Source organism: Rhea americana, unplaced genomic scaffold (assembly GCF_003343005.1).
Source record: "Rhea americana isolate MKP2758 unplaced genomic scaffold, rheAme1 scaffold_9, whole genome shotgun sequence".
Taxonomy (NCBI): domain Eukaryota; kingdom Metazoa; phylum Chordata; class Aves; order Rheiformes; family Rheidae; genus Rhea; species Rhea americana.
Window position 1 is genome coordinate 1129373 of NW_028187088.1, and position 19752 is coordinate 1149124.

The 19752-nt window shown below is 39.4% G+C and overlaps 1 protein-coding gene across 19 annotated transcripts in view; it reads right to left on the reverse strand.

The window, feature by feature from the left end:
* SOX5 (SRY-box transcription factor 5) overlaps positions 1 to 19752 on the reverse strand; it is a 636975-nt gene that overhangs the window by 14829 nt on the left and 602394 nt on the right. For 14 of the 19 annotated variants that reach the window (XM_085324081.1, XM_085324084.1, XM_085324083.1 and 11 more), the window contains 2 exons: positions 15785 to 15957; positions 170 to 278 (listed from right to left, as the gene is read on the reverse strand). In XM_085324081.1, coding sequence (XP_085180207.1) covers positions 170 to 278; positions 15785 to 15957 — 282 coding nt within the window. The remainder of the gene's footprint in view (positions 1 to 169; positions 279 to 15784; positions 15958 to 19752) is intronic. The other 5 variants (XM_085324095.1, XM_085324089.1, XM_085324096.1 and 2 more) reach the window with 1 other exon arrangement.

The following is a 19752-nucleotide window of genomic DNA, read 5'->3' on the forward strand; positions in this document are numbered from 1 at the left end:
CAGACTTAAACCACCACATGATGAATCATTTTTTCCTGCCTTGTTTTGAAGCCTCTTACTACTACCCCCTCTTTCCCCTCACACACCTCCAAAGCACTTGTATTCTCTTCCAGAGTCTGATGATATGTACACATAAAAATGGAAATAAGGGTAAGCAATTCATACTGACCGTCAGAATCTCCACTCATGTTGAAATCCATCATTGCGTGGCTAAACTTCCCGTCTTCACTCTGTTTTACTGCCAATTGCTGAGTCAAGGTCTCCAGTGCTGTTTTGTCCTGTACAGGGAAGATGACAGGATTTTATATGTAAAATCATTAAGTACTGTAACCACAAAGTTCATAGGTAATTTAGAAGATTGACAGGGAAGATGGATAACAATTAATTCAGAACACTTTACTGAGCCAGGTATTTAAGAACAAACAACATTTTTTTCTGGAAAGGATATAGTTGCATTCTCTACGATGCCCTTTTTAAAATGTGCTTATTAGCTAGCGATGAGCAACCTTTAGTGTTGAAAAGATTGGTTTAGTTAAGCACGATAAAATTGGATGTGCATCTGAAGAATACTTGAACTCTCTATGTCCCTGGGTTTGCTAAGCTGCACTGGAAATTTAGACGATACATGCTCTTTTGCAATGTATTTATTGTTCTACTATTTTTGGCCCAAAATCAAAAGTCCAAAGACACAGGCAATTTTGCTTTTTTTTCTTTTCAAGGCAGTATTTTATGAAGCAGCCTATAGGAAAAAACACTTTTAGATCAAACTTCTGCAGGCCTCAGGAAAGGGTCAGCCTGAACTAAGCATAAGCTTTGTGCAGTGGTTTGTGTTCTTGCCCAGCCTTACTAACACCCCGTCCGTCATTCACATACTCAGAACTATCTGTGAACCCTGGATTGCAACAGGATAGTGCATGCTGCCAATTAATCTGTCAGGCTGCAGTGGTGTTGAAAGACATTGCCAGAACAACATGCCAGGGCAATTAATTCCAATGTTCTCCTCAAAACACCTCACCTCCTTCTGAATTGTTTAACTTTACAAATACAAAGGTGTTCCATTTTCCAACTGTTTTTGTTTTCCCTATGCACATTACTCATAAACATCCTATCTTCCTGACAATCATATGTTTAAAAATAAATCTTTCCGGAAAGCAATACTAACATTTCAAAATGTTAGGCACTGTGCCTTTTGCAAAGCTAAGAAAATGACATGATACTGAATTATCATAAAGTGGCTTCAGTTGAAAAAATCTTTTTGAGCTTCTTCCTGAAAGAAATATTGCTGTTTTGTTGATCTGATCCATTCCTGATAACTGTARAAGATCAACAAGTTAAAAAACCTTCAGATTTCACATGGCAACTAGAGACTTTACAACTATTTTATGTAGCCTAATACTGTCACTAGGTTGTAGTACAGAAGAAAACAGAAAAGCGAACAAGAGAACAGAGAAATGCKTCCTCAATGTGATGTTCTGCATCTGCAATTCAAAGAATAGTTCAAATTCATAGAACTCATTTCACAAAGCTCTTCTTGCAATATTTAGAAATAAGGCTAATCTGCTCAACTTTGTGCACTCACACAATTCAGAGACCATCAGGTTAACTTTCTTTGCACATTCTTTTTCATTGTGGTTCACATTTGCATTCCATGAGCTCTGTCTATAACCAGAYGTATCACCACTGAAACAGTGAAAGTCAGATTATCCTCTTGGTATTTTCAGGTAAATCACATGCAACACAGTCAGCCTATCGCAAACAAGAGGATTACTATAACATTTCCAGGCAAAACAGACCCAGATAGCTTGAAGATGCTTCGGATAAGAACCTGAACTTTTCAGGCATTTAGCTCCATCAAACTCTTTAACGTATGCTCTCATTTCCAAAGTAACCTGTGAGCAGTCCGAAAGYCAGAAACTGCTTGACTTCTTATCTCCTCCATAGTACAGATCTGATCTCAGACCCACAATGCAAGTCAACAGTTTTTCCTTAAAAAAACCCTAACTATTTACCATCGACTTCACAAAGATAAGAGTTCAAAATTTTTAGGTCAGCAGCCAATCAAAAATGTTGCCACTAACCTAAAATGTAAGAGAATATACTTGTTTGATTTATGATAGAGGAGAGGAGTTATTCTTTTGCAGATATTTCTTGAATCATGTATAAACTTCTTACAGAAACAGAGCTGAGAGTGCAAAGGGCACAGGCTTAACAGCTTTTTCTTTATGCAGTAAATGCAGCTGTTGAAGGTGGAGGCAGTTACATTCAGAATCACATCTTACCAATAGGATCTGATTGAGACTTAAGGTCAATGAATACGCCGGCATGCTGTCTGCAAGGTACGCGGTTGGTACAGCTCGTTTATCAGAGTTTGACTTTACAAGCCTACAGATGCTCTGCTACTATCCATCTTATGAGAGGTTTTGCATTTTGAGGAACAGTCACATTAGACGAAGCAAGAGAGTGAAGGCATGATCGAAGAGGGCACAAGAAGCAATGCCAGAAACATGCTGAGATTGCGAGCTGCACTGTTCAGTGCTATGGTATGGAGCTGGCTCTCTAGACACTTGAAACATGAGTAATCTGAGAGTCCATACTTTCAGCAAGGTGCCAATTTACTTCCTGCTTCTTAAATATACAAAATAATGAAATAATTCAGTCAATAACTATTGGGACTACACAGTGAGACTATAAGGTAGAAGTTTGAAAGAATTTCTGAAGGATGTTGCTCTTAAAACAGAGGATGTTAAAGCAGCCTGCTTCACTTTTCTGTGTAAATTCAGGCTCAGACAAATGAAAGGCCTRCTCTTTCCTAAAGCTTCTCTGCAATGGTATTAAGAAAACAGAAACAGAACAGAGACACTCACATGCTATGATAATGGGCAGGATATAAAAGCCAGACTATTTAAGTAGTGCTCTAATTTCCAGTCCTACACTCTTCCTATTAAATACACTGCTGCTGATTTTCTCCAAACCTGACATAGAAATGCTTTTAAAATTACAGAATATTTGAAAAGAGTTAGGCAAAAAAAAAAGAAAAAAGAAAAGAAAAAAAAGAAAGAAAGAAAGAAAAAAGAAAAAGAAGGAAAGAAAGAAAAAGATTCTTGCAGCATTCCTATACTGTTTTGCTTAAAAGAGAAGAGCTGATGGGTTACAGCATGCCATTTGATGGAAGCAACTCTCTCACATCTTTCAATTTATGGAGAAAGTATTTATCAAGCTTCAAAGAAACAAAGGAAAAACACATTTCCTCCTCCGACCCCAAATTAACTTGCGACATGCTGACAATGCTAGGCCAGCCTCCTCACACACAACCTATTTAATAACTTCAGACAGATATACACAATGGGTTCAAGTTTATACAAAAAGAGGATCTATTTGTCCTCATTATCTTAATTTGGTTGCAGATTACATGTTCTGCAAACTGTCACCACTCCTTTGTGGTGGAGTAGTGGTGTAAACAGTAGCAGGCTGTGTTACTATCCAGTGATAGCAGATGGACCACATGTAGGTTGAGTGCAGCAGCAAACTTATAATAAAGCAGTTGTTACACAGCATTAGAACTGAGGAAGCAGTAGCACATTCCTGCACACCGTGTTGGATCRTGCTTTAAACTTACCATTACATCAAGCTCTATGTGTGTCTAGCGGGCATAGAAAGAAATGGGGAAGAGAGTTCAGGTGATGAAATCCAAAAACCAAGAAGGAAATAAGCAGTGTGATGATCCCTACTTTTTAGCTTTGCCCCAAACTCTAAAGCTAAAAATGCTGTTCATCACAAGAGCAATGCATGAATGGCATCAAATACAGCCTTGAACCAATAGCGCTGGGGCTCTGGAAAGAACAGGCAAGCCTGGTCCAGACCCAGGGAAGCAGAGTAAAGGCTTTCTTGTGAGACTTATTAAAAATTAGATTGCATAAAGCAGAGAAAACAGACAGTAAGGAACACTTCTGTTCTTGCAGGAGAAGGAACTCTTGCTGAAGAGGAAGTGATTCTGTTTCTTTTAAATTTCTGAATTTTGGATCTGTCCCCAGAAGACTGAATAGACATCTTATAAACATCTTTCTCTTCTTTAACCTCCRAGTCTATGAAGAATTTAGGCAGAGTTTGAGGCAAACTGTCCTAATGGGCATTTCTATTAGACTATAGAAGAGTGAGATCCCTGTTGTCTGGATTATTTAAAAGTTTAATAGGCAAAACAGAGAAGATAATACCGTAGGGCACAATCCTACAATATCCCAGTTGTTCAAAGAATAACTAGACAGGTCTCATCAACAGTCRTAATGTGATGAAAAGTTTCAAAAACTTTACTAATCAAAGAAAGTACCTGTTGGAGAAGATTGATTTGTAGCAGAGCTCTTAGCAATCTTCTAATTGTAAGAACAAAGAAAATACACATACACGCACATACATAATGTGTCACGCAGAAAATACATAAATATGTATGTATATATATAAAAATATAAATGACTAAGCACTGCAAGTCAGACTCAGTTTTGTGGTCAGCTACAAAAGTTATTTGGCTCTTTGTCATGGATAGCTGTCATAGTTTAACAAAACATTGATCTAAAAATAATGAGAACTTGGTTGCAGTCTCTTTCATAGAAGAAACATAAAACAAGAAGAGTCAAAACATATGTAGAACAGCCTGATAATCTTTGCCAGAACTCCTCCCCCTACTATACAAATGTGAATAAAAACCTTGGAAGGCTTGAGAAATAGAGACATTCGGATATATCTCCCGAATCCCTTTTCCCCTCACTGCCCCTGCCACGTGCGGGACCTTGGTACYGAGGCTCAGCGTGCACCTGAGAACAGGGCAGGCCTCCATGCCTGAAGGACTCCATAATGCTTTCCGACCACTACGAATGCTGGGCATATGGCAGTGGATCCTTCCTCCCCCTCTTTGAGACATCCTTTTGGCTGGGCTATCTGGCAAACACTGACAGCGCTCTGAACTCAGTTAGAATTACATTTTGGYAAGAGTTGTTTTTCCGATTGCATAATTCAAGGTTAGCAGTTTTAATGAAGCTGTCCACTCTTCATTTTTCTGCTCCCCTAGCCCTGCCCCCCATCTCCCCTGATATGAATACTTTTCATCTAAGTTTGATGCCCGCAGAGATACAGCCAGTCCAGAATACCAGTGTAGGAGTGTTCAGGCACATCACATTGCTATTTTTCTTAYTCCAAGTGAATGAAAGGCCAGTCTAAAAAAATGCATTTGTAGGGTTACTGGTTCGAACCAAACACTGGTATATATGGACTGCAAGGAGAAACTTGCTCATMAGTTCTTGCACCTAAGAATTATGAATACAGTAATGGACAGAATGCCTGCTATCTCTATTCTCTTTAGTGTCCAAATCTAAAACAAAATAGACAGTTTGCCTGTCACTGCCTGTTTTACAATGTCCCTTTTTTCCCTGCAAGTTCAGTTTGTCCAAGTATTTACCATTCTGCTTTGTGGGAAGAATTCACATGTCTAGCCYCTAAAGGCTATTTTCAACAAGACTGAGTTTTGAGAAGCTAGTTTATATCTCAGATTGTTTAGTAGGGCCTGTGGCACCATCTCACGTGGTCTGTAGTGCTGAGTCAGAAGCCTTCTTTCAGCAAGTGCCAATAAATAACAAAAATTCAGACACACAATGTGGTCAAAATGCACAAAAAGTAAAGTAATAGGCAAATRACCTGCTAGACCATGATCCTTCAATGAAAATTCACTTCTATTTACTACAGAAAAAAAAATATTTTTACTTATCAGACATACTGGTGGTGCCAAGTATTATGCATTCAACATTAAGGTATTTTTCTTAGCTTCCAAAAAAGGTGAAGACTCCTATCCTACATCTGAGTGAAGACTTTTTAAAACTAATCTTTCTGTGCAATTCCTYTGCCTCTAGTGATATTAAACATCACAATAGTTTGTGCTACAAGATTTTCTTCTGTGGAAGATGAGGTAGGTAGGCATTATATATGACAGAGGAGCTGGTAGAACTTACAGGAGCCACTGGCAATATTGATAGCTGTGCCCAGAAGTTTGTCCGTGATCAGTTATTTGCAGGCCAGGCTCTAATCCTCCATATTAATGCCATGGCCTTTAAAATATATGCTGTACGCACTGTTTATGTTACAGTCCAGATCATGTCAAACATGTAACTGCTGTAAGAGAACTTTTGGGAAGGACCTTCTATTTAGTTATAGGCTTTTATGTACAACAAATCACACAAAGTGTTTTACATTCATTAGTGAATATAGCCATACTATTTCACATAGAAAAGCAGTCTTACTACCCTTGTTTACCAGACGGGAAACTGAGGCATAGATCAAGTGACTTGTCAGAGGTCCCATAGCAAGTCTGGTATTTTTAGGAACTGAAATTAGCACTCCTGAATCTCATCTCAAAATTAGAACCTCAAGCTCACCACTCATAAATGAGTGTGGAATTGGGATTCTTGTTGATGACGCATGTTACCAGGGAAGGCAAAATCAAATAAAAATAAAAGCAGTTATAGATCCACCATTACAATGGACCTTGCCTAAGTAACGCTTGCAGGGCTGTAAAACTCATAAAAAGCACATGCATGAAATGATAAAATAGAGTGAGACTTTTAAACATTGACTCAATAATTGTTAAACCCCTTCTGGCTGCACAATTTTATAGTCTTCTACTGTACTAATGAAAAGGGAAGAAACAACAAAGAYGGGTTTTAGCCTTCCAATTATATAAACTCTGTGGACCACCAAAGAAGATGAAAGATTATTTGTAATGTTACAGCAATTTATCATTTGGGAGATTTTTTTTTTGTTTTTGTTGCATCAAAGTTGATCATGAAAAAACAATGCATTCACCACCCCCTCAGCTCTTTCCATCTTGCTTATCTAAGATCTCTCTTTTCCATGGAATAATCCACCCACAGAACCTAAAAGCAGCATTAAAAAAAAAGAAAATAAAATAAGATTCTTTATTTGGGGCTCTTCCCAATTTGATGGTACTTTAACATTGTCATATTCAGTCTTAATTGGGACTACATCACTTGGTAAAGGATCATATCTTTTTGATTTAGGGTGTATATTGAAATCCAAATTGGTTCAACGCTAACTGAGAATATGAAATGCTGTATGAACTCAGTAGAGAGGTGCCCTATTAACTTTCTAGGGAATAAAATCAGATGGATTGAGTAGACCCAGTCCTTTTACTACTCTCCTCTTCAAAACGGATGCCCAATCACAGGGGGATTTTGCTGAAATTTATATAGCCATTTTCTTTGCCATACTTTGTGAATGTAGGTGTTCAGTTTCTAAGGGCTTTCAAGCCAGTAATTTTCAAAACACTGAAGTCAAGACAGAGTACACTGAAATAAAAACAGGAAAAATCCTTAAAAACTTGGAACACCTAAGAGTCAAGTCCTCAGCACTTTTCTTTTTTTAATATTTTATTCCACAAAAGACTGATTTCCTCAGCAAAACATATTAGTTTGGAAAACTGAAAACAAACTGATGAAATGCAGCATTTCTACGGGAAATGAAGACATGAAGATCCTTTTCTTCTTTGGTTGTGAGTTCTGTGAGACAGTGGTAGTCAAGACTTTTAAATGGAAAGGTAGGTAGTGCTGATTTAGCAAAGCAGAATGTTAAGACGCTACTTGCTCCCTACAAAAGTTTTCACAGTGCTGATGTACACACTGACCTCAACCAGATCCAGCTGTAATCCGCTGATTGCAAATAGGTTAAGAGTTACATGACCCAGTTTTTTATCCAGACTGCTTTCTGGGTTGACATGCTCTCTAAATTTGCCTGAATTGTTCAGGTGCTCTGCATTTTAGTTTCCCTAGCYAAGCAGGATGAGGCTTCTGACATTTTCCCATCCTCATGAAAAGTTKTGAGATCTCTGGACAAAATGTACCATGCAAATGCAAACGAAGGATTTCACAGCAAGTCAGAAAGTGCCATGACAGCTGGTCTGTGAGACAAGGAAGGGTTAACAGGGTAAAAGATGTGGTACATCAGAAGTGAAATAAGATGAAAATCACAACCCATACAGGATATCCTGGGAAAGAGGGTCTGCATACACATAAAGAAAACATAAAAAACAAAAAACACATCCCCCCCACCCAAAACCAGGCTCTGTGCTCCTGGCAATTGTTTACTCTCTATGGATGGTTTAACTGCATGGTAGCATTACAGAGATGTASACTATTCTGTTCAAATTTTCCCTGGAAGGTATAAAAACAGTGAAGGCTACCGTACCTTTGCTTACAGTTCTTCCAGCCCTAATGAAGAAGCTCACATATTATTTTAGATTATCTCCTAAGAAGAAAAAAACCTGCCATATTTTCTCAGACATGAAGTAAGACTTTGAATATCTGCATTCTAGGACCGACATACCAGGACAGGCTGGCAGCCCAGAGGACTAAGTGGACACAGATCACTTTTTAATTACAACAGTTTCTATCCTTCAACTTCTGTGAGTTTACTTCCAACACATGACACCATGAGAGAGGAACCAGACCTAGCCTGTACTACACTGCAGGGAGGTATCACACTGAGGCTGGAGCCCATGCTCCAGCTTAACACCCTGTCTTTTGGAGTCACGTGTTCATGYAAGAATATAATAAAGCCCCAGGAAGAAATTAGCTTTCATGACTGTAGGAAAGCCTAGAATTTAAAAAGCTGTAAAGAAATAAGAACCAACCCCAAATCAATTGTATGATTTTGGGAGAGGAAGCTGATCCATCTTTATTAGGCTTAATAAAATGTCCTCTAAGGTATAAGCAGCTGCAATCCTCACTTATTCACACTAGTCTGCAAATCTTTCCAATGTTTGTCCTTTGGAGTTAAAGAGTTACATTCCCATTTGGACTTTGACAGCTGCAAGGATCCAGGGTTCTTCCCTTGCCTGGTTGCGTGCTGTTCTCCTTGATTTCAACGGGAGTTTTATGCACACATCTGTGGGCAGAATTTGTCCCTTCCTGTGTGTGTTTAATTTTTTTATTAGCTAACCCTGCCCATGCATCCACACCATAATGATGTATTAAACACAGACCCACATACACTTTTACTTGTCCTTTTAAAATCTATCTGGACATTTAACAGATGATGGTCAATCAGATGAAAAAAGTAGTGTTCTAAAATAAAGAACTAAAATCCCTGGGGGAACAAAAAACCAATCTTCATTGCAGAGTTCCCTCCCTCCCATGCGTAGGCACTTGCTAACTGTGAGTAGTGGCACTGTGACAAAAGTAGCAAAACCAAAAGCAGGCTTTACTAAAAGAAAAGGGGGGAGGGGAAGTCTTCCACTGGCCATCTGTGAAAATAAGGCATGTGGCCATTAAATGCAGAGGCTGTAAATATAAATATACACAAGCTCCACAAAGCAAATGGCAAAAGGGGGGGGCGGGGAGGGAAGGAAAAAAGAATAAACTTTCAGTTGAACCATATCAAAATGTTTAACGCCTAGCCACCAATGCTGGGCAAAAACAATTTTGATCTTTGCAGTGTGCAAACTTGACGTGCATATTTAATTAAATTTGAAAAAAGTTTCAAGAGAAAATACAATAGATACAGTAGCTCTGCTGAACAGGGGACTCCTTTAACGTGAATGATCCTGTTGAGAGTGCTGATTGGGCTTACTGAAAGGCTGACATAGGGAGTGACGGATGGGTGGTGACATAATACCTGCTTGCCTTGTTGTCATGCTTTTGGAAAACTGTCTGCTCTGTGTTGATAGCATTAACAACGGGGATTGCTACCTGCACACAAGAATTTCTGTTGGTAAAGAATCTCAGTAAGACAAAATTAAGAAGAGGGTAGGGAAAAAGAAAGAAGAAGTGGATGTGCAATTGTTAGGATAACATGCTAACTTTTCTGTTGTAGGGCGATTTAGATTTTTTAACAGTCTGTTGTCCAAAGCACGCTCCCTGGACCCCACATTATATAATCATTATTCCAAACAGAAGGATATCTTTGCACAGGGTGAGAAGGGAACAAAAAGGCTTCACTGATCATCTTTCCTAATGTTTTACAGGCCAGTAAGGAATAGAGTAGCCTACAAATTACACAACAAATTACCTGCCTGCTGAATTTGCAGGGATAAGTGTTTGTGYGTGTATATATACTGTCTGTTCTTACTAGAGCTTTTGCTAGTCATAGGGAAACCTGAAGTATTTTTCTAGTTAAAAATACTGTGGAGATCATGAAAATGAGTTTAACTTTTATAAAGTGATTTCATTTACAATGTTAGTAGTGCATGTCTGGACGTATTTCCAGCGGGTTCCTCTCGTTTGGGAAGCCCAATTTGCACCTTGTCCTGTTCATCCCAGTTTCAACCACTGCCACTTATTATTGCGTACTTATTCGCTCTAGTCGGACCCACAGACTCCCAGGGTCTGCAGCAAGCAGTGGGTCAGACTACTTGACCAGTCCTTCTTTGCTTCTCTCCACCTTTCTTGCCTCCAGTTCTTCCTTGACTTTCTGGTTCAAATTTAATCATTAGTGGAAGAAGAAAAATGCATTATTGAAGCAAAATTCTCTACTGTAGGAGAAATTTAAATCCCATGTGTTAAAATGGCTCCTCCTTATGCCTTTAGTAAAGTGAGCTCCAGTGTTCTGTTTCTCAAAGACAGCAGGATCTGCTGGTTTGAGAGTCTTAATATCCCCCTCCTTTCCTAGGGGACAGCAAAGACAGAATTCATTTCAGCTCAGCAGATCACAGCAGTTTCTTAAGGGTTAATTCTGCTCGCCCCATCCATCAGGCAGCTAGCGAGGCATCAGGAAGGAATGATGGATGTAAAATTATTACAGGGCTGCCACCCGATATACTTACTGCCATTTGTAACTAACACTGGAACTGACACACTTTTTTCATTATTAAACATCCACATTAAGTCAACATTGGTCACTGTCATTTCATGTTTGGCACTCTGTTAAAGGGGAAGAGGGAGAGGTGGGGGTGGGAGGAGGAAGGGGGGTGGAAATGGGAGGAAAGGCATCCTGAACCTGGTGTTCCATAAGCATGAGTAATAAAATAGGTTCTTGCTTACAATGCTGGAATAAATATTGTTACAAATAGCTCTTTAGTTACAGCCCAGCAGACAAGCACATGTCAGAGCCTTTTAAAAGGACACACTCTTAGCAGTAATAGAGAGAACTTGTATCCTAGGTTAAGAAACACTTAAGCACAGGATGTGTATATATTCACATGTACTCAYCTCGGAGCATGCCATGAGTACGACTATGCTTGTATGCACGTTTGAAATGTTTGCATTGCTGCATATACTTACACAGCTATGCCAGCTGCTTGCATCTTCAGCACCAGCCACTAACATTCAAAAATCAGTACCTGTGTTTGTACCAGCGTACATATACATGTGCTCAAATAGCTGCTTTTGTGCCCCCTTTCTCTCTCTCTCTCTCTCCTCCTTTTTTTTTTTTTTTTTTTTTTTTTTTACAGTTACCAGGGCACATACATTAACCTTTGAGAGTCTGAGTATAATCAGAAAATTAGGGGCTAGCTTTGCGTGTATTTGTGCTGTGTATTTGTGGACTGTGCACTGTATGTTTGCATGCATGCACACTCACACCGCTTCTTTGTGTTTGTGTACATCTCGTTTGTAGCAGCACATGCAGTTTAGGGGCTGAACAAACAGAACAGAGTCCACTTTCTGATGCTGCCCATCRTCGTGTTTGCACTAGATGACAATCTGCACTCTAAGCAACATGTATAAAAGGTAACATTGCTTATGTATAGTACATATCAAGCTATAATTAACTGTAGATGGCAATTACAAATAAAACTATGCTCCTGGGTTTCCAAGAAACCAGAAAAACATATACACACACTTCTCATTTATACATTGAAATGATTCCAAGAAAAGTAAAGTAAAAATATGTTTTATTGCATTTGCAATTAAAATAGGTTTCAGTAAAATCTATGCTCATCATGATGCTCATAGTTTTTCCAGAAAGCCTCTGAAAATCAAATTGTTCAAGATGGTCTAAGCTGGATGCCCATAAAGTGACTCACCCAGATCATCCTAGTCATTTTAGCAAATCCTATCCCATTTATGACTCCTTTTACACCGCATCCCTTCAACTCCACAAAATTCCTGTTTGGCTACTGCCTTACAGCTGCCTACAGGTCTGGCYATCCAGGGATAAACCCATCTCAGGAACATGAAAGCTAGACAATGGATCATGAAYACATGTGGAAAAAAGCCTCTGGGCTTTAATAGAGAGATTCACCAGTGTGGTTTCCAGTCCTGAGCCTACCCACCCATTCCTGGTGGGTGCATTCCTAACAATAGTCTTAGTTAACTAGCAAATTCAGATCTGAAAACTATGGCACTCGCCTTCATTGGTCAGCTGCAGTTATGATTAATGCAACAAAAAACTCAACAAGCCTTGGAGTGAGCTCTGTAACACTAACCATTACAGCAAAGAAGGGAGGAAAATTCTGGGCATCGCCCAGACCAGTGTTTGTTGCTCATAAAAATCAGGATCACTCTCTACATGAAGTAAAGTGACCTTTCTTCTGTACATTATAGACATAACATACATTTCTATGCATGAGCATGTCCATATACATATGGCTATATATTAGGTTAATCCTCTTTTTACTCCMTCCCACCCCAAACAAAATCTCACTGTCAGCAAGCAACCAAACGTAATGTCTGAAAAGCTCAGGGGGCTGCAGCTAAACCACCACGCAGGACTCCAAGCTTCTGAGCCCACACCCTTAATGTCTACACTGTAACATCCTCTATTTCTCATTACCCACCTTCCCAAATATCTCTTCCCTTGAAAACAGGAAAAAAAACCCACTTTTTCAATGAAATTTAATCAAAAATGGCAGCACTTACCTTCCTCTCAGATCCTGCTCTTGACAAGAGAGAAAAATTTAACTAAGACCCTAGATCAAAAAGTCACAAGTTTTAGAGCAGCTCAGGTGTTTCTCTGGATCTGGACCTCATAGCTAGCTAGCTAGTGGAAGGCCTAGAATGTACGTGGGAGTTAGGAACAAGTACCTAAACTTCACTGCCTCTGATTTTTTGTCTGTTGGGTCAAATGCAAGAGACAGATCTCTCAGCTTAGAAGACTGTGTATATTCAGTGCAACCACCAGGGCTCATTACCTTAAGCAGTCACCCAGCAACCCAAAATGCCATTCTTGTCTAGGACAGCTCAGATTCAGTTCTGTCCTTCCCTGTCTCCAATTTAAATAAATAAATAAGTAACAAAAAATAAATCCGTGCCTCCCTGATAAAGTTTTGGCATTTATTTTAGCAAAACCCTCAAACTCTGGTGTTGCTTTAAAAAAAAATTAAATCCAGCAAACACAGTTTTTTCTTCCTGCTACCATGTAAAAGAACTCTCTGCCCTCCACAAGCCCACCAGGAGGCATGAATTAGAGAGGAAAATAAACTTCAACTTGGGTTGAGGGTGAGAAGTGAAAACAGAAGGGGTAAGGAGAATCTCAACAATAGGGAAGTAACAGAATAAAGTGAATGCAGATGGTTCCACTCCTGTTACTTAATCAAAAGGCTGTGCAGAGTCACTAGAGCCAGCATAAAGTCATGTGTTAGAACAACAGCTGATCTGTATTAAAGAAGATTAACTCGCAATGCCATGGTGGAGGGCCTGGGATTATTTTATGTACTTCCATTGCCGTACAAGCCGTCAGCACAATTACTGCCCTCCGATGTGAATGACTGATCTGTAACCACAGCTAAACAGCATGCTGCTTAGGGGCCTGGGTGCTTCATGAAGATGAATTTCCATACCATCAAAGTGCTTTTAATGGGCTTCCTGATCCAACCACAAGGCCTGCTTTGCAAGTATATAGAACTCAGGATGAAGGCTTCCTGTCCAAAAGGATTTGGTCGGTTGTCACTTGACAATTCCCAGCCAGCACTGGGGAAGAGAGGGGGGAGATAGGTAGAGTTGTCTCTGCTTTGGAGGATTAAAAAAAAAAAAAAAAAAAAAAGAGGGTACAGATGCTTTCTGAATGCAACCAACTGCTGTATCCACAGCTGAATTCAATGCGCTTAACAAATAACGGCAATTTAGCTATGCTTGCGAGGAATAGCTTGAGTCACTTTGCATTAGCATCTGGCTGAGTGTTAAAGTCATTTCTACATGGGGAGCACAGAAAAGAAATTTCTGCTCCGAGCATCCTTTCAAGAATGTTTAAATATTTGAATATAAATTCCTTTGTGCTTGTGATCACTTCTTCTTATATCTGACACTCTGTTTTTCCCTTTTCCCTCCTGGTACTCTTCTATATGAAATGCTGTAAACATGCTTCATCCCTCTCTTTCTTTCTCTCGCCCCATACCAAGGCTCTTATTTTTCTAAAAGAGATTGTACGTAGTGCCAGATACCTAATACACTGACCTCTTTTCTCCTTCCCTTTCCTCTCAAGAAAGTGCATGAAATTGGACTCATTTCCACATCGTTTACACCCAGGATAGGCTGATGAAAAAAGTACAGTAGTGAGAGACTCACACGTACATTTAACATTCACTACCCAGACTGCTGGCTTCTCACAGCTTATTGATCAAACTCCATCTAAAAAATAGGGAAAATGGAAAGCTATCCAAATTAGCAATCTGCTCATTCTGGACAATATTGTTTGACTCACAAGCTTCCTAGGATGACTGACTTTCAAGTTTCTGCTAAATAGCTGATCATTTTTATTCATTCTATTTATCTGGCTATCTCAGTGATTCACACCAGGCCTTATGGTGAAAAGTCACTACAAGAGATTTCAATAAATTTCAGTTTACACCAAATGCAATGGTCATTTTAGTTGTATTGCGTGATTCTTCTACCATCTCAGAAAATGTTGCAGGGAAAAGAGAGGAATTCCAGAAAAAGTCTTGCTAAACACAAAGTTGAGGTGCACACAAGAGTTTGGACACATATCTTAGGTGGCAGCATTACAAAGACATCTCATTGTAAAGGCAGCAGCTAAAGGAYTGGCAGGTCCATTCAACCTCCACAAGCCAGGACAGCGTACAGAAAGACGTCAGGGATTTCCAGAGAACAGCAGGAAATCACACACTCTTTGACAGGTGTGACAGTTACAGTATGTACAAGCTTTACACGAAAATACTCACTTTGTCGATATTTTGCTACAGTACAGCTTAACAGCCAACTCAAAAGTTGAAAGAGGCCAGGCCCACACATTCCAGTGCTTCTAAATTTCACTGGAAATACTTGGTGCAGTTTGTGCTGTCAATTCTCTGATTTTTCAACTTAATAAAGTCATCTAACATGACTTGACAGTGCTACATTGCGATGGTCACAAAATATCATATATGACAACCTCGTAAGGCTAAATACCCAGAAGCTGAGCCTGAGTATCAGCAAAGCTTATGTTCCTAAAGAAGCTTGAATATTTTCAAATCCAGCTCATCTCACAAACACATGTAAGCATTTCCATAAAGCAAGATTTCTACTTAGACCCAGAGATTTCCAAGATCACCTTGTCATAATACATATTGACGGGCTGGAACAGAGAATTATTGGCCTCCAAAGTTTTCATGAGGGCTTTAAGTCTCCCCCCCTCCATTACCCTCCCGYCAAGTATCTCTAGGTCTCTCTCTCCTGTCAGCTTTTTGGTTGTGGTTTTCATTTTGCTTCATTTTCCTTTTTTGAAGGAACCAACTATTTGAAAGGAAAGAAGAAAACAGAGCAAGAGAAAGGGGAAAAAAAGAGAGGAAAAAGTATGTATTTTTAAGTAGAGATAAGTATGAACGATCTCCTTTACAAAGGGAGTGTTGGGAACTGACCTTTTCTGTCCTGCAGTTATTGAGACCCAGACTATTCACAACAGCCACTTTCCCATCAAGCACCTGTTGTTCCCTCCGAAGTTGCTCCTTCATCTGTCGGGCCTCCTGGATTGCCTTGGTAACAGCATCGTGGTCATTTAAATAACCTGACGACGTGATAGAAGAAAGGATATCTTTAAAAAAGAAAGTTACAAGAAAACACTTTAGCTTTCATCAGTGAAATTCACCAAGGTTTTATCACTGTTAATGAGAAAGAGTTAAAAGGCATAGCCCATAAACCTGTCTTTGCTTGGTAATTCTGTTACGGCTATGACAGAGCTACCTGGACATAAACCATGAGAAACATCAGTGCCAAAATCAGCGTCCTGATATTTGATCCCATTAGTTTCAAAATTTTCCTGACATTACAGAAGTTAGTCCTGTGGTTTGTATGCAGCAGGATGTAACTGGATAGGAGTCAGGGGAAGCTTTGATCATGCCAGCAATCCAAAACTCTTAAAAATGGACCATTTTATTCTTCTCCTTCTAAAATCTTGTGAATATATTAAAATAAACCACAGGTGGCGGTGGTTTGCTAGAGATATGAAATGCATAATGGCTGGGAAGAGAAACCTCATCCACYGAATGCTCCCCACCACCACCTGTCATTCAGAAATGTATAACAAAACCACAGCTACACGGACCTACATTCCCACTCCTATTCATGCTGCTAATAGTAGGTCAAAATGTCCACTGTTTTGCTGCAAATTCACAGCCTAGGGCTTAGCCTTAGTAGTCACTGAATTATTTCCTTTTAAAATGTTACAAGCATCACCGGCACAGCTAATACTATTTAATTTTAAATGTGACACTTTGTCATTTTTTTCCTTTAGCGTACTGTAGATTATACTTATTATGATCTGCATGTGATTTGCAGGATAGAATACTGATGGGAGACTCCAAGCCCCAGTCTATTTTTCAAACATTAAAGCAGAGGCTAATATCTATCAATCTCCCTCCTTCTCTACACACACACACACACACACACACACACGCCTGCACGCACACACACTTCTTTCTTTCTGTCTTTTAACTAGGGCATAAAAATGGCATAAAACGAATCTGCAATATGAAATTGCCCAGAAAAGGGACTTCTGTTTGTGACATGAGGCTAAATCTAACCAGATCCATTGGCGAATTGTGACAGATGGAGGGACTGTGAGACAGAAGGCAGGCACTAATCACACACAAAATGACCGGCTTGCCTCAACATGTTCCATGGATTCCAGCAAACTTTACACCCTAATCCATTTTTAGAACAAAAAACATCTGGGCCATAAATCCTCTAATCTGCCAAAACACGCTATTAAATCCCATGATTTGTTGAAAAACACTAAGATTAAAGAAAGGAAATATAAAATGGCTAACTGCCGTGTTAGGAAAGTGTTATTAATACTCTTTCTTTGTCTCAATTATGAATGTTCTGTTCCTAAAGAGCCTTGTCTAATCATGTCAGATTACACATCCTTGTTGTATTGCTAGACTCTTCTATCTGATCCACCGATTGCCAAAAAACGTAGGACATTGTCTTGCTGCTTAAAACATTTCAGCCGAAGAAGCCGATGTCAGATTAGTTCAGTGCTGCGCTAGGCTAAAGATATTTTCTTGGTTTGGTTTTTATTTTGTTGTTTCTTTCTAGATTATACACAGAATGGGACTGGCATTCTGGTCTTTGGCTGGCAGAAAGTAAAAAGCGGAGGTTTCTGTGCAGTTTGAGCGCTGTTAATTGCATTAAGAGATAGCTTTTGGCTAAATACCCGAGAACCTTGAGAGTTTCTAATGAAATTCATTTGATCCACATTGCTTTTATCAAATGACCCAGTTCAGTAATTCCAAGCCAACGGAATTCTAGTAATTCCAGCCTTCCTGGCATAAGGAAGGGTATAACCTGCACCTACACAGTGCTACCAGCTGAATTTTTTTTAACCTTCATTTTAACAACTTGCTTGGTTTGTTCCCCACTTTGCATCTGTTACTGATCAAGCTTGCCTGTAGTCAGAATAAATTAAAAAGGAAGCAAACAAACAAACAAACAAACAGTAGTATTAAAAGCTGGTTGCACTCTTGATTAGGCTAGGTATAATACTTTCAATCTGTAAGGCAGCTGAATTTGCCTAGGAACTGGAATTCATGCCTTTCTCCAGACTATTTTGGCTTTTCCTGAATACTGCTATCTTTGAGACAGTTTGGCACATGACAGTGAATAAAAGCAAGCACTCCTTATGTTTTTCAGTAGCTGCCAAGATGCTGGTGTGCAGGGAAATGATTAATATAGAAGCGAGTTGAATGTAAATTATTGTTGTTTAGGGTAGGTGGTGAATTATTGACAGAGAGGGGAACTGCATTACATAAAATGCACTTAGTTACAAGGATTGCCAAACTAGCATAGAGATGTTGAAGATAATGGCAAAGGGTAGAGAGAAGTTGTTTCTGTTTTTAGTACGTGGACATATGCCTGTTCCCAAAATGAAATGCTCGGATTTAAAGTCATACATGAAGCCATGGCATGTGTGACTGCTCAGTCTGTAGCAAAATTTATATGCTATCAGGATAGCTCTAGAAGTGGGCTATGTATCTGCATGCCCAACTTCAGTAGCTATGCTCTTATTCATAGGAGGCTCATAGGTTTACCTCCTCCAGATACAGTTGAACAGCACATGAACACTTCTCCAAGCCACTGGAAACAAGCAGCCTGAAGAATCGCTTTCACAGAGTGGTTTTAATTTGAAGCTAGTGGCCAGAAAAGGTGACAGCTCAGCTGCGTCCCAGGAAGGTGGGCCCATACACACCTAGGACTGACACTTCTCTTTTGCATTGACGGCCCCAGCCATTCACACGCTGCAAGTGTAACTACCTGGCACTTAACTCCAGATTTCCCAGGAAGTGACTGTTCCTGGAAGAACTCACCTCTCAAGGTAAAAAGTAGCCCAGCCTCACTACCATTTTTAATTCTCTGTCCCTCTGCTAAAATTGCTATCAAGATTATCAGCAGCATTGGGCTTTTTGTGGTATAGATCCTACTGGGGGGTAACTTCAAATGGCCTGCATAAAGGGTTTCTACGTGGTAATGATTTTTGCTTGCTATAACTTCGGTTGGATCTGACCTAGCAGTTAGCAGAAAAAGACTTTGTACAGTGTTTGCAAGCCTTTCGTTCTTCTAGTCCTCCATAAAGGACAGACTTTTGAAAGAAGTAGGCTGTGTCTGTCCTGCTCCTGCACCACATTTAAAGAATGCTTATCTTATACATACAGTATGCACAGCGATACCGCTCAACAACCTCAAAAAGTCACTTTCTATATTTGTAGCTAGGAGATATACAGCAGTGAACTCTATGTCATTAACAATAACTTAAGTATGTTATCTTTTGCTCCACAGTTTTCCATGGTTTATTAATGGTATAACACATTAATTCTTCTTACAAGAGTGACCTTTAAAGCTCCATTCATCCTCACAGCTTTTATCCAATTACATTATCACTCATTACAGGTACAGCATTTCAAAATCTGCATTTTGTTAAAAGAAGTAAATTGCAGGGGTCTCAAACCTATGAAAAATATCAGGTGTGTAGGGAAAGAAGATTGGAAAGGAGAGAACAAGAGATGTCCTGCCACTGAGATGCAGGTCAGATGCTTAACTCCACATCTAAATGTGATGCTCGCTCTGCTGAAGGATTTAATGTGAAAAGATTGAAATTCAGTCCATTGCATATGGACAGCAGTAGGGCCAAACAAATTAAAGATGAAATACATTATTACCTACCCAAGTAAAGTGTAGGGCTAATTAACATTATTAACAATTAACAATGGGACATTTATGATTTTTTTTTTAGTTGATATAAAACATATCAAACCAGATAACTTTCTTTTGCTTTGTATAGGACACACGAGCATATCCTCTGTCTGATACACGTAATGCTCACCAACATTAG